The 14,902-nt window shown below is 45.5% G+C and overlaps 1 protein-coding gene across 19 annotated transcripts in view; it reads right to left on the minus strand.

The window, feature by feature from the left end:
* DLG2 (discs large MAGUK scaffold protein 2) overlaps positions 1–14,902 on the minus strand; it is a gene marked incomplete at its 3' end in the record, with an annotated part of 818,053 nt that overhangs the window by 130,975 nt on the left and 672,176 nt on the right. For 18 of the 19 annotated variants that reach the window (XM_081001988.1, XM_081001992.1, XM_081001989.1 and 15 more), the window contains one exon: positions 2,379–2,534. The exons of the other annotated variant lie outside the window; for it this stretch is intronic. In XM_081001988.1, the coding sequence (XP_080858114.1) occupies positions 2,379–2,534 (156 nt within the window). The remainder of the gene's footprint in view (positions 1–2,378; positions 2,535–14,902) is intronic. 19 annotated transcript variants of the gene reach the window in all.

The following is a 14,902-nucleotide window of genomic DNA, read 5'->3' on the forward strand; positions in this document are numbered from 1 at the left end:
CCTAGTGGGAAATCCAATTCTCTCAGAGCACTGGTGCGACTGCTCCTCACTGCTGCCAGGTGAGTCTGCATCATGTAAGCCAGCCAATGGAGCAAGAGATCCAGCCAAGAGCCGCGTCAAACCTCAAGGCTGCCTTAGGTCCACCTTCCCCCACTGTTGTGGCATATGAAGCGGGTGGGGATGCATTTGAGGAACATTTCCCCAACATGCTGTTTGCAAAGGTACCCAGAGCCTCTTTGCTTCAGAAGGCGGCCTCCTTATCTAAAAGCCATGGGCAGTTTCGCTTTAACAGAAAGGCAAATTTGAAATGCAAAGCAAACAACTGGATAAAATGAAGACCGTTCCTTAATCCATTTAATGTGCATGGGGAGAAAAAACCACAAACCCCAGTCTACTGAAGCAGAACCTGATTTGCTCATCGCTGCAGACAATTTCAAACTTAAATGAGATTTTGTTCAGGTTTAATTATAAATAAGCTAACTCAACAAACCTCTTTTATTTTTGCAGAGGGGGCATTGTGAATATTGCATCCCGGCAACAAACAACTAGGGCACGCTTGGTACTAAGAGCAGCACATGGGGCAGCCCTATACATTCCCATTGCGTTCAATGGGCTTACAGTCAAGCGTGCATAGGATTCTGCCTTCTGGCATAGATAACCCAGTTATCCCCATTTTTTGCAGTTTTCTAGCTCTAGGGCCACATTCCCTTTTGGGTAACCTTCCTGGGGTGGGCAAGGACAAATGTCTCTTCCCTGCCTGGATGGAGGATAGAGAGGAGTGTTTGTATAAACTACTCTGCCCCCTTCCTCTCCTGGGACCCACCTACCACAGGCATGCAGCCCTCAGAAGCTTGCGCAGAAGGCAATGTGGCTGGAAAAGATTCCCCACTCGTGTCGCAAGAGGTACCTAAAACAGCACATGCACCCCAGCGAAAAAGCCAGGAGTAGCAAATCTCTTATTGTGGTTTTCCCCTTTGCTCACCTTGGGCTACTGTTTCTGGGGCAAGTGGCCAACTGGCAGCACTCTAAATACACCTAAAGAGCAAGCAAAGCCCTGGATGGCTCTTGGATATTAACTCGACGATATGCATCTTGAAACAAAATGTACATGAGCAGCACGGTCCCCGAGAACTGGTGTGAAATGGTTGATACAGTGGATTAGCTCAGCCTGTGCCTGTGCCGCCGCTGAATCTTAATCCTTTAATTAATGCTAAGTTGCATCCTGCAGTGCTCAGCTGATACGTATCTCCCCGAGAGGCAGGCTCCCCACCCCAATCCCCCGCCTGCTTTCTAGGATGCCTCCGCTGTGCCCCCTTCATTTCCCTCTCGCTCGCCTGCTGCGCTACACAGCGGAACCAAACGCTGTCATTGTAAGGATGCGGAGAAGCATCTTCCTCGCAGGGAATGAATCAAATCTGTTTGGTACAGACACGACAAATCCCACAGTCTCCCCGAAGCTCGATTCCAGGACCTGCTTTGAGGGAGATCTCTGTGTTGTTCCTGGTTTTGACCTTTAGCAAGCTACTCCAAGATGCTCAGTGGGGAAAGGAAAGGCCAACCGGATTTCTCATGCTGGTATCACAGAATGGACAAGGACCTCAAAGGTCCTCTCCTTCAGCCCTTTGCCAATGCATGCTACAGCATCCTTGATATTTATTTCCTGGCGTTTATATTCCGCCTTTCTTCCATCACGGAACTCAAGGTGGTTGTACACCTGGTTCCCAGGCCATCGCTCATCCAGGCACCGACCAGACTGAGATCTGCTTAGCTAAAGTCATTAAAGAGTCGGTGCCATTTGGAGTAGACAACACTTGTCTAGGTGGGCAACGATCTCTTGACTCTTTCTAAAGCTAATTCCTATATGGTGCACTGGATAGATTGTTGAACTAGGACCCGGAAGACCCAGGTTCAAATCTCCCACTCACCCATGGCTGGGTGATCTTTGGCCAGTCACCTTCTTTCAGCCTAACAGGTGTGCTGCGAGAACAAAATGGAGGGAGAGGGAGAAAGCGACTTGCAGGAAAGGTGGGATATAAAATGCAGCCAACTGATACACGTCCATCTCTCCCTTTCTGCCCAACGTCCTTTCTCTGAAGTCTGCACTGCTGCCAAGCCCGCAAACCCAACCCTACTTAGATGTCGCTTAGAGAGCTCTCTGACTGAGTGGCTTAAAGCATCTTCTAAATACAATAAAAATGAATAAATATAAGGCCGGCCCTTTCCTCTTAAGCCAGTGAGGTGGAAGCGAAGTGAGCACAAGGTTGTGTTTTTTTCTGCAGAGGGAGCCAGAGGGGTGGAAGGTGGAGCCTAATACCGCGCACTTGAGCCGCGCCCATGCATTCTCGTATGAGGAAGTGAGGAAGAAGCACATGCAGTACCTGATGATCTCAGAGTCAGGGAGCAGGCCTAGGTGGTAGTGGGGATAGGGAGCTGAAAGGAGGAAGCTTTTGTCACACTCGACAGGGGAATAGTGCCTAGGAGAAGGTGGCTTATCACAGAATTTGTTCACAGTGCTGTAAACGGGTTCAGGAGGCCTGGTGATAACAGAAGAGAAGAGTAAGAGGTTAGACGGGCACCCCGACATGCGCAAAACAGCCGGCCACACAGCTAATTTGCACCCCAAAGCATGCAGAGAAGTATTGACAAGAGAAGGGTTATATACACGCACCAAGGAAGGAAAAAGAAACTTCTGTTAAGTTACAATACGCTAGTCACAAAGAGTAAGAACGTGATAGGCACAGCACTGTACACAAGACAGCTAGGGGGAAGGAAACCGGTGACAACGCTGTGCTGTAACATACCGGTGACAAAAGTGTGCCGTAACAAACCGGTGTCAAAGCTGTACCATAACATTCAACTCTCAGTCTACAAACTGGTTTAAAGCGTCGCTCCTTACCTTCTGGAAGCCAACAGAACTTGCCCTGAAAGAACTTTAACTCGACCCATACACTTATACTAAAGATCTAGGACATCTTAGCAGTAAAGTTAGGAAGGCACATTCACACTACAAGGGAGGACAACGTGTAGCCGTAAAGTTGAAAGGCGCTTGGAAGCCCCTTCTAGCAAACATTTATGTGTGATGCACTGATGAATTGTGGAGAAACAACATACATGGCTCCGGTTTCTACAACAGTGGCTCCGAAGCTGTAGCCCTGGAAGCAATTGGAAGATCAGCTTTATGCTGCTGGAATGCCTGGAAAAGGGAAGGAGCAATGTAGGGTAAGGACCACCCCTTACTTAAAGTTGCTGAGGATTCAAATAGATATAAGCAGACCAGTCTCCTACCCATTCTCTGTGGGCAATGGAGCGATTGTATAATTTAGCAATAGCAGAGGATCTGAGCAATAGACTAAGTTGTTTCTTTGGTCCTGGATTCCCAGTGGGGCACAGGCTATGCATATCGGGCTCAGTGGTAGAGCATTGGCTCTGTGTGCATAAGGTTTGATTGCCAGCATTTCCAGGTATGGCTGGGAGAGAGACTCCCGGAAGAGCTGCTGGCAGTCAGCACTGACAATACTGAACTAGATGGACCAATGGGTCCTGCTCCCTATGTTCCTAGATCCAGCTCCTGCCAACTTCAGTTAAAAGGATCAGGTGGGAGGTGATGGGAGACTTTGGAGCGCTGTAGGCTAGATGGGCTGAGAGCCCAACTCAGCTTCCTGGGGGATGAGGGATAGCTCAGTTGGTAGAGCATGAGACTCTTAATCTTAGGGTTGAAGGTTCAAGCCCTGTGTTGGGCGAAAGATTCCTGCATTGCAAGGGAGGTGGACTAGATGATTCTCATGGTCCCTTCCAACTCTACTATCCCATGATTCCTATGTTCTTCTTGCCCATGAGATATGCTCTAATTGTGTTGCTGAGTTAGTTGGTGAAGACCCACAGGTCTGGAAACCACGGTTCTAGACAAGGAGACCTACCAAACGGCAACAGCGAACAAAAAGGTGACATCTTGTCATAGTTACACTGTATAAATCAGGGAATACACTCTACACAGTATGCATAGTTAGTCTGAGAGTCATTGTAATTCAGCCAAGCATTTGAACAGAAGCTGATCATCTTCAATGTTAAAATACACAATATGCAAAGGGTGCAAAGACTACCGTCCGTTATGAACCAAAATAAGCATGCTGGACTTCTCTTTCCGTTCAGGCACTGCATGGCAAAGCCAGATCCAGCATCCTAAAGTCTCAAACAATGGACCTTTCATCATTCACCGTAGAGGTTTCATCCTGCAGGCAACTGGCACAGCCGGGTTCAAGCGCTTTGCTTCTTACTTCTAAGAAACAGTTTTGTAAATCCGGGGAAATCTTTGTGAAAGCACATCTACAGAAGCTTCAAAGAAACTCACGAGTGTCTGCAGGATTCAGCCCCCGCATCCAGACCTTCAGTCTTCTGGGGCAAGCCTTTACTCTATACTCTGTTGGCTAACAAAATGCACTGAAAACTCAAGTGATGCAGGCTGCCTAATGGTGGAAGAACAGAGCTGTAGAACAACACTTTGAAAAAAGAGACACACACAAAATCTCACCCTCTATGACATCATAAAAGAAAACGAATCCTGAAAATAATTTTGAGTTCTTTTGGAAACATTGCAAATAGTTATGACATTCATAGTGGTATAAAAGCCAATTGTTTTAAAGCCCTTAAATATCATGAAAACAGAGATTACAATGAGTCTTGATGACTTTTACATAGAAGGAAACCATGTTCTCTCTCTCCAGGGTTTGGTGTGCTTTCAATAATACGGCATAGTGAGCAATAGGTCTGGCTTTCTCTTTTGCTGGGAAATACAAGGCTAAATGGACCTTTGCTCTGATCCAGTCTAAGTTACATCTTGCATTTTTGGCAAGAATTTGGTACCAACATAGGCAGCATAATCCTGAAACTTGTTTCAGTCGTTGATTTTACTTCCTAAATCTGTGTTCTCTGCCAATCATTTAAAAGTGCATTCCACTGGTACAATTGCAATTTAGCTCACAATGTAGCTTTTCACTCTTTAAACCGATTTTTGTGGTGAGCCAGCCACCATCAATCACACCCCAGCATTTCTGTTTAAAAGAGAACCATGTAGTATTGATTTGAAGGGATTTTGCCAGAACAGAATACTGACCACATTTTAAAAAAAAATATCCTTAGTTCAAAGAGTCTGTCATAAAAAGTTAGTTGCAGGGCCGAGAATTTTGCAATGTCTCTCTTCACTGCCCCACAATTAATTTTGTTAATATTACATGATTTAAGTTATATATGACCCTCCTTTACAATATGTAGAAAGAGGAGGTGTAAATGTTTTTTTAAAAAACCCAAACGAAACTAATACTGTGATGCCAATTTCCAACATTCTGTAATTTCCAATCATACTGATTCTGAGTTCCATACTTGAATAATGGTATTTTCCAAATTTAGAAAATTTGCTGTAACATATGCACATACATGCCTACCTGCATAATATAATGCTTAAAGCAAACCGATCATGTTCCAAGGAAATTTAAATCTCCAAAAGAAGATTTGGAACATGGTGTTATGGCAGAGCAGCGAAAGGCCATTTGTTCTGAATGGCCTCATAAGGGGAAATGTTGGCAACTGTTTTTGACATAGCAAAATCAACTCCAGTAGATGTTTTCAATAGTGCTGATCAGTTCCTGCAAATGCTTAATAAATAAATAGATATCAGATTCAGCTTGCAACAGCGTCACCATTTTATAGGAAAGCCTGCTGAATCCAGATTATCTTTTGAAACACTCACAAAGCCAGTTTCGCACATCCAAAACCACTGAAAAGGTCAACCGATTTTGAACGGGGGGGGGGGGGGGAAATGTTGTGTGAATCTGTCCAAAATCCAGGCCTGTTAGCACATGTTAGACAGAACTTCTTTTGCCTTTCTTGCAAGTCAGTTCCTTGGCTGGGAACTATAGAATCTCAAGTGCAATACCACATATGAAAACTATGCATAGGGGTTCCTCGCTCCCTGCCAGATTACACACAGAAACTATTTCTGAAACTGAGAGGAGCTTCAAAGGTAGCTTGTGATGAGGGGTAAAATTCAGCTTATAAAGAGCTCGTTTAAAAGTTCCACTGGATACTCCCTAGTTTCCAATTACGGCTTCATTATTGATAGGACTACAAAGGGCTATTGACAGCACGTGAAGCGGAAATATCACATTCTCAGTACTGGGGCAGATTCTAGTTACGGCAGCCGTAGGCATATCTGTATGAGTCAGGGAATGTACAAATCTTGTCAATTTCAGTTTCCCGTTGTTCCAATCTTAAATGCAGTTTTCCTGCATCAGTTTTCATTCCTAAAACAAAAACAAAAATCTGCACAAAAATGCACACTTTTAAAAAAGTGGATTTCCCCCCTTTTTTTTTTTTGCACAATCTTGCCTAATATAAACTTTTTTTTTGCAAGCTGTTTCCCCAGCATAATGGATTTTTCTACATTATTTTCACTCACATGCATTTGTCTCTGTGAACTTTCCTCTGGCTTCAAGGAAGTGTGAATTTTGAAGGGCAGTTATGTTGGCATATTAGTTCCAGACGTGCATACTAGGTAGGTTCACATTAATATATGAAGCCAATGAATTTCTCCAGCATCCCTAGTGTTGGTGTGTGTGGTTCTTGGATATCATTAAGATCACACTTCTGATGGGGAGTTTCTGATGGTTCCCCAATCCCCTGAGGTTTGGTTGGCCGTCACTAGGGGACCCAGTCTTCTGTGTGCCCTGTGGAACTCCTTGCCAGTAGAGGTTTGGCAGGAACCATCCCTCTCTCTTTTCTGATGTTTTTTGGCAGACACTTGTAATACAAGTTTTCCTTTTAAACCAATCCATATTTATCAATGCTTTTATGGGTAGTTTTGCTGTTTCTATTCTCATACATTGTATTCTCTCTATATATATTTATTACATGGATTATCAATGTGTAAATAAAATAAAAAGACAGTGTTCAGATTAAGAGGTGAGCCAGCATATGTGAGGCTCACATGTCGAAAACACTGGACAAAGTATTTCATCAGAGGGAAGGAAACCAGAGGCAATGGGAAATACAGAGATCATAAGGTGGCATTCAATGCTAGTCCTACTCAAAGTAGACCCACTGAAGTTAATGGGCATGACTTAGGTTCATTAATTTCAATGGGTCTGCTCTGAGCAGGACTTAGCTGACTTCAACCCATGGTCAGTGCCCATGACGGATTGGAGTCCTGAATGTTACAACTGAGGGAAGGAAATATTTCAGATGTGGTTATGCAAGGGAAAGATAAAGGCGTTAGGTTGTAGGCCTAGGTAAAGGAAATAAAGACAGGAGTATGTCAGGTGAAGATGAGGAAAGACTGGGATATGGGATAGTTTCCAATGCACCAGGAGACTGATAATCTACCATCGAAGGCAAGGATAGCCCGGGAAATGTAAGAGTCCTCAGCCAAACAGTGAGAAGATGAGATACATATTCTCTTGTAACACTATTGCTCTCTCCCCACAGCTTTGAGGTCTGCAAGGGGGAAAGATTTATTTGAGACCCCAAAACCCATTTTCATGTTCAGGGCTCCACTCTGGAACATCTGAAGTCATACTCAAAGCATGTGTACTCCTCCTTCATCACAAGCTGCAGTCCCCCTTGCACATCTTAGGGAGGACTGTCTGTTTGGGTGGTGTGTTTTCATGGAAGCTTGAACCTCAAAACCGTTTCGAAATGTTATCAGCCATGAGAAGGATGGCGAATCCCTGAGATCCCAACCAACACCTAGAGAACTGTGATCCAGCAAACAGGAATCACCATAGGTTTCCTTTTTCTTTCTTTAGCAAGACAGCCTCCAGCAGTTCTGGGTTCTGGGTCCCCAACTCAACCTCCTGGAGCAGATTTGGGGAAGGCCGCAGGACATGAATGGGGAAAGGTGGGAACGGGAATAGTCCCATTGTGCTATGTTTCATCCAACCCTCAAAGGATAACAAGAAACAGCCTCAGGAATCCTATGCCTTGGCTCCAGTTCTCTCACCCTCTGGTGGTACCAGAAATATCAGTCCTCCCTTCTAATCCCCAACGTCATGGTCAGTGGTGGCTGGTGCCGCCTAGAACCGAGAGGGCAGAAGGTGGGGTTGCCAACAGTTGGTGGAGCCACAACCAGCGACAACCCAGACTGGCTGTAAGTGAGGAGGCAGAGGAAGGCAGACCATGCCAGGCTGGTGGCGCAGTGCCCCATTGGCCCTAACTCATTGGTCATGAGAGGTCGACTCCCTGTTGCTTGTCCCCATGGACCTTCATTGGTGACCCCAATATGTAGAGAAGGCTCCCCGCTCCATGGAGATGGCAATGGGGTGAGAGGGAAGCGAGCTAGCATGCCCACCCCCCAACTTTCCCTCCTGCACTTCCAACCGTGTGGGGGATTAGAATGGAAAAGGAGATCTTCAGTATTTTGGAAGGAAGAATGCCATGCGATTAAAGCTACGGACGTTTATGTAAAGGAAACAAAAGTGGCAGCTTGGAAATGAGCAATGAAGTCTTACACTGGGAAGAAGAACTAATTCTTGGAAATGAATTTAAACATGTGCAGGGAACTAAAATCAAAAAGCATTTGGGGAAATGTTAAAAGAAAAGAAAATGGATCCACGTTACTTTATCCACAACCAAAGCACTTTCAAAGACCGAACAGCTGCTCAGTTTATGTCTTTTATTGTGATTAAAGCAAATACAAAGCATTTGTTACACTCTGTGAATCGAAATAGATTACATAACAAATGGGTAACAACCTCCCCCTTTTCACGGCGCCTTCAAGCATCTGGGAACGTCATTTGTTTTTCAGCTTCTACACAGTTGACTTTTTAATTGCTAACATTTAATTTTACATTCTCAAACACACCTTGGGACAAAAGGTTCACATCATTTTATACATCATGGAAAAAGAAGCCAGGTTTCTGGGCAATCCTTCAATACAAATAGCAAATTAACGTCGGGTTGCTGGGTGTGTACGCCACACGTTTTACAGATATTTGATAACCCTGGTTAAAATGCTTTGGTTAATTATGATTCTACCAGCCACAGCACCGGACTGTAAAGCATACATGAGGATTCGATTTATTTCAGTCAGTTCAACAACAGCCATGATGGAGTCTGACATCAACACACCCAAATGTTGGAGAGCTTTTATCCTTACATAGGAAAAGTGAAACAGTACAAGCAGAAGAATAAGAAAAGAAATGGGGGGGGGGGGGACAGTCAAGGTATGGAATGGAAACCTATATAAGTAGATTTCTATCCCCCGTCCCCTTTGAAACAGGGCTGGAGAACCTCTGACCTTCCAGATACTTCCAGACTACAATTCCCATCACCTCTCAGCCCTGGTCATGCTCTCGCTAGGGCTCATGGGAGTTGGAGTCCAACAACATCGAAAGCACCACAGGTTGCCCTGCCCTGTTTTTAAAGGACTACACACTTATCACAGTATGTGTACCACCCTTTCAGATTACTGTCTTTTTCATCATTTGCACAGAAGGTAATTTTGCTCTTCTTAACAGTTTTACATACATTCTGGTTGAAAAACCCACTTCTCATTATACAAGTCTCTAATGTGGAGTGCCACTTTAACCTGCTCTACCTGTTGCAGCAACTGTAACACACTGTGCTAGGAGCTGTATCATTCTTTTTAATTGCATCTGCATTGCTCCATTCATTTCTTAATACTCCAACTTGACTTGCAATACAAACGAAGCAATGAAAATACAATGAAAACGAATAGGGATGCTTAATATGATGGATGCGCCACCTCCTGTCTTCAGCTACAAATCTATAGATAGGCCATGGTCCACCTGAATGAAGCTTTCGAGCCACTGGTAGTCCATGGACCACTGTTTGAGAAATCTTGACCTATCGCAACATAGCATGAAGCTCTCTTGACACAACTGTGCGACTCAGAATTTCAGGTTCAAAGCAATCTGTTAAGGATTCTTTAGCTGCAATTCCTGCACTTCAGGGGGTTGGACTACTAGATTATCCTTGGGATTCCTTACAACTCTTCAATTCTATTATTTTTCATAAAGCCTCCTTTAAATGGATCTCTTTGCTTTTCTCTCTTTCTGTCTTGCCTCACTGAAATTCCTCCATTGTATTTCATTCAGTTTTTCTTCACTCCCTCCATCTTTTTCTCACTTTGGACTGTGAAGCCCTCTTCTCTTTCAAGGACGTGAAGCGACTTTTAATCGTTTTTTGCTTAGGAATTTTAAAGAGGTTATTTTATTTTAGATTTTGGAAAGAGAATTTCCCATGGTGAGATCTGAGAAAAATAGCACCCTGGAGAATTTTGGACTTTGCTGCCTGTAATTTTGGATTTGCTGCCTGCAATAATGGGTGGAGAACATTGCCACCATGGCTGATAGCCATTCATTCATTTACTATCTGAGAAATGGTCATAACTTAACGGTAGAACATTTTTGCATGCTGAAAAGTTCCAGGTTCAATCCCAGGAAGGACTGGAAATGTAGGACTAGAACTGCTGTCCTACATTTGCTATGCTAGAGGGACTAATGGTCCGGGCTCAGTTATAAAGCAGATCCCTATGTTTCCATATCCCATGTCATGGTGGAAATCAGACCAAGGAAGTCACACTACAGGTTCCAATTTAAACAACTGGGGAAATGGAAGGAGCTCAAACGCAATTAAATGCAACCAATAGCTCAGGAGAACAAGGCAGCCGTTCCTCCACCACTGGATGTCATAGTGGTTCAACCTCAAGGATTGATGGCACTAAGCCTCTGAATGCAAGTTGCAGGACAGTGTGATTGTCCCTATGTTCTGTAAAAGAAGTGGGCTTCCCAGAGTTATCTGGCTGGCTGCTGAGCTGCGTGTTGAACCAGAAGGGCCTTTGGCACAACCTCTTTTTCTGCTCTTAAGATAGCAGGAAAGCATGTCTGAGGAGGGTGTTCCACATATTGGGCAACCACCATAGGGAATACCCTCTCACAGAGAAGATATGCACATTCCTCAAAGCATCTGGGGATTATGCATAATGGCCAGGGGATGCACAAAACCCAGTCAATATGCACATATTCCCTAAGACAGGGTTGCTAGATCTCAAAAAGTTGAGCTTTTTTAGGAAAGCACCTGAGCTTTTTCTTTTTTCTTTTTTTACAAAAACGCCAAAAAAAGAGTGATTTTTTGATTGACTTGCCTAAGATCCTTCCGGATTTCAGCACCGAACTAGATGAGCTTTGGGGTCCCTTCCAACCTTTGCAATTCTAGGATTCACATTTCCCGAGGCCTGTTGAAGACTGTATATTGACCGGGGAATGGGCAGAATTCCTTCTTGGATGGATTATGGATGGATTATGTGCACATTCTCCATTGTACCTGGTGAAGGTGTCACTGGGACTCAGGCCAGTTGATGCCATAAGATGCCTTGAAGGCCCTTGTGGTGGAAGAGTGGAAGAAAATACTGCAGGATACGCTTATTCTCAGATATCACCAAGCAAAGAAAATAGAGGAAACATTAAAGGGGAGAAAAACGAGCTTCCTTGTGAACACAGTAAGTAAAAGCCACCTCCTTGTGGCTTCACCACAGAGAAACCGAATGAGGAAGCCTCTGCTCATTAAAGATCCCTGTATGAGAATTGACATTCTCATTCTTCATGGCTAAAATCTACATTTGTCTTTCGACTCTCCATCCCCCCGTTTTATTCCTCCCCCCTCCGCCGAATCAAAACCCCTCCAGTGTTGCCAGAACACTGCTGCTTGATTAGTTTCAAATAATCAGCAATCACTCCAAATGAATTTACATGATGAAGGATCCCAATGTTTGCGGCAAGCAACAGGGTTATTTTCTGCGAGACGCAGCACTCCATCAGCTCATGCAACTTACGCAAGCGGATAAGAAATTGGCTGCTACTAATAAGTAGAAAACTGTGGGGAGTTTCTCTTTAACAACCCATTTTCTACTCTTTCATTTTCATTTGTTCTTTATGTCGCCATAACATTGCTACACATGCACACGCACGCACACACACACCATTGCATAATCAAGTAATCAAGCACACATTGCATGGTGAAATCCACTGCTCTGGGGTTTGTTTTTTAGAATTCAGTATCTAGCTAGAGCTAAGCCTCTAAATCAGGCATAGACAAACTTGGCTCAGATGTTTTTGAGACTACAATTCCCATCATCCTTGACCACTGGTCCTGTTAGCTAGGGATGATGGGAGTTGTAGTCCCAAAACATCGGGAGGGCAGAGTTTGCCTATGCCTGCTCTAAATAGTGAGTTTTTCATTTGCCAAATCCGTGCCTTTCATACCCTCTAGTGTTCCACGGCTGCTGAGAACTTGTGCACATTCACCAAGGATCCTATGTTCATTGCAGAGGATTCTGAGGACATATTTAAGGGTGCACACTTGGTTCATGCAGGATGTTGGCAAGGCCACTTTTAATTGAATGGGGTCCTCAGTACATACACAACACTTCCCTGCAGTTTTGCACAGAAAGGTCATCAGTGGCAAGCACGATGTGTTTCAGGACATGCTCCCCTTCTGCAATTCTGAGGGGCCCCAGGCCTGAACCCTGAAAGCACAGCTTGACAACTGGTGCAATGGTGTGACAGCAACGTTATATAGACCAGGTTCAGCTAGGCAACATGCCAAGTGCAACAAACTATGGTTTATTGGAGCGGAATAAGCTGCAAGTTTGAAAGCACGCCTTCCCCTGCACAGCGTGTCTAATTGCAGTTCAGTCTCCCATTTCTGCTGAACCACAGTTCCCCCATGACATCCAGCTTGTGGTTTCAGTTAGAGCTAGGCCAAACATTTTAGGATGAGCTTTTTCAACCATTGGGGAGTGTGCATGTGAGCCAAAGTGGGTGGGAGGGCTGCCACAGAAAGTTTCAGGAGGTGCAGTGGCAGCTACTGCTTAAGAACGTAAGAAAGGCAGGATCAGGCCAATGGCCCATGTAGCCCAGCATCCTGTCCTCACAAAGGCCAACCAGGTGAAAGCAGGATCTGAGCACAACAATTCTCTCCCCCATTTGAAATTTACCTTAATGTTAGGAAGTGACCTGGAGGTTATTCTCTTGCTGTTTAAACTATTAAAAGTTCTGTGTCCACTTGTAGCTCCATGAGCCTGGCAGTCCATTCTGGAACGCCCACAAGAACTACAGCCACATCCACATTTAAAACACATGTGTTCCCCCTCAAGAATCCTGGAAATGGTACTGGGCCCCAGTCAGGGCTACAATTCCCAGCACCCTAAACAAACTACAGTTCCCAGGTTTCTTCAGAAGGAAGCCACGTGCTTTAATTGTATGGTATGGATGAGACCCCAGCCGGGTTCACTGGCCCTTTCTGCACATTGACCAAAAGCATGGAGGGGATCCTGGTCTTGCCTAGTACCACTTCCATTGCCATTCTGGCTGTCCAGGCTACATCAGGAGGAGCTTTAGCCACCTACTGATTTACCTGTGTAGAGCTCCTCTACATCACGAGGGATGCTGACTGGGCCAGATTCTCTCTTCACAAGGCATTCCATTCCTGCATTAATTTGTGGCACATTCTTCCCCCCCAATTCTCCACATTTCAGTTGGCTCTTGTGAAAATCCGTTAGGAATTTAGTGTGATTTCCCCCTCTTATGCACGTCAGTTTGTGCGTGTTATTTTAAATAACACATGCATTTTTAGGAACAGTTTGTCCCAATATATGCATTTTGGTACACATTACAGTGCACGCGCGGGTTGCGATTTGGCGCTTCTGCGCATGCACAATGTGCGATTTAGTGCTTCTGCACATGTGTGACCACCAAAACCCTGAAGTAATCTGTTTTGGCACTTCCAGGTTTCGGCGATCCGCAACCCGAAGAAACACAACCTGAAGCGGCTGTAACCCGAGGTATAAATGTACTTGTCTGGAGAATTTGCATTGCAATGTTCAGAGAGGCGCAAATGTTTTGCCTCGGATCATGCGACATTTTGGAATGTACATAAATGCAAACTGAATCGAATTCTCCCCTGTCCCTAAACTGAGGACAGAAAGCAGGAACATGTACCTTCCGGCTGGCCTCTACTGGACACAAAACAATGTTGGGCTAGATGGATCTTTGATCTGATCAAGTATCAAAGATAATTGTTGAATATTTATGTAGGATCACATGGAATGAGGCAGAGGCCTATGTGCCTACATTGGTATCTGAGCAGAAGCCCCTTCTGGTGCAATTTGAACATGCAGATCTTGAGAAAGCACAAGTGGAGAGGGTGGTGACACCCAGGTACATGAGGGAAGAAGGGGAGGAGGGATAGCTTGTTCTTTCTCTGACAAACCACAGCTTGTTGGACAAGGAGCATCGGAAACCAGCCAACATGATAGTGGGGGGGGGGCAGTGGCGTAGCGTGGGGGGTGCAGGGGGGGCCGGCCGCACCGGGCACAACATCTGGGGGGCACGCGCTCACACTCGCAGCTCTCTGCCCCTACCTGGCTCACTCACTCTCTCTCACTGCAGTGCTGGCTGTGCGAATCCGATCCGAGCCGCTGGGTCGCCGCCCACTGTGGAGGGGGTGGGTGCCAGGCGTGCGGTGCGGAGAGAGAGCGAGGGACTATCTGGGGGAGGGACAGTGCAGCGGCCGCCTAGCGCAGCGCTGAGCGCGGGAGAGAACCACACCAGACCCGCCCAGGCAGCAGCAAGAAGAAGCTGGCAGCGGCGGCAGGTTAGGGGTTAGGGGGTGCAAATTACTTGCCTTGCCTCGGGTTAGGGGGCGCAAATTACTTGCCTTGCCCCGGGTTAGGGGGCGCAAATTACTTGCCTTGCCCTGGGTTAGGGGGCGCAAATTACTTGCCTTGCCCCGGGTGCTGACAACCCACGCTACGCCGCTGGGGGGGGGGGGACTGATCAGGTGGTGTTAAAAATGCATTGCCCTGATTCCTCATCTCCCCTGGGGGACAGGG

This window comes from Podarcis pityusensis, assembly GCF_964106645.2.
Source record: "Podarcis pityusensis genome assembly, chromosome: 4".
Lineage (NCBI taxonomy): Eukaryota > Metazoa > Chordata > Lepidosauria > Squamata > Lacertidae > Podarcis > Podarcis pityusensis.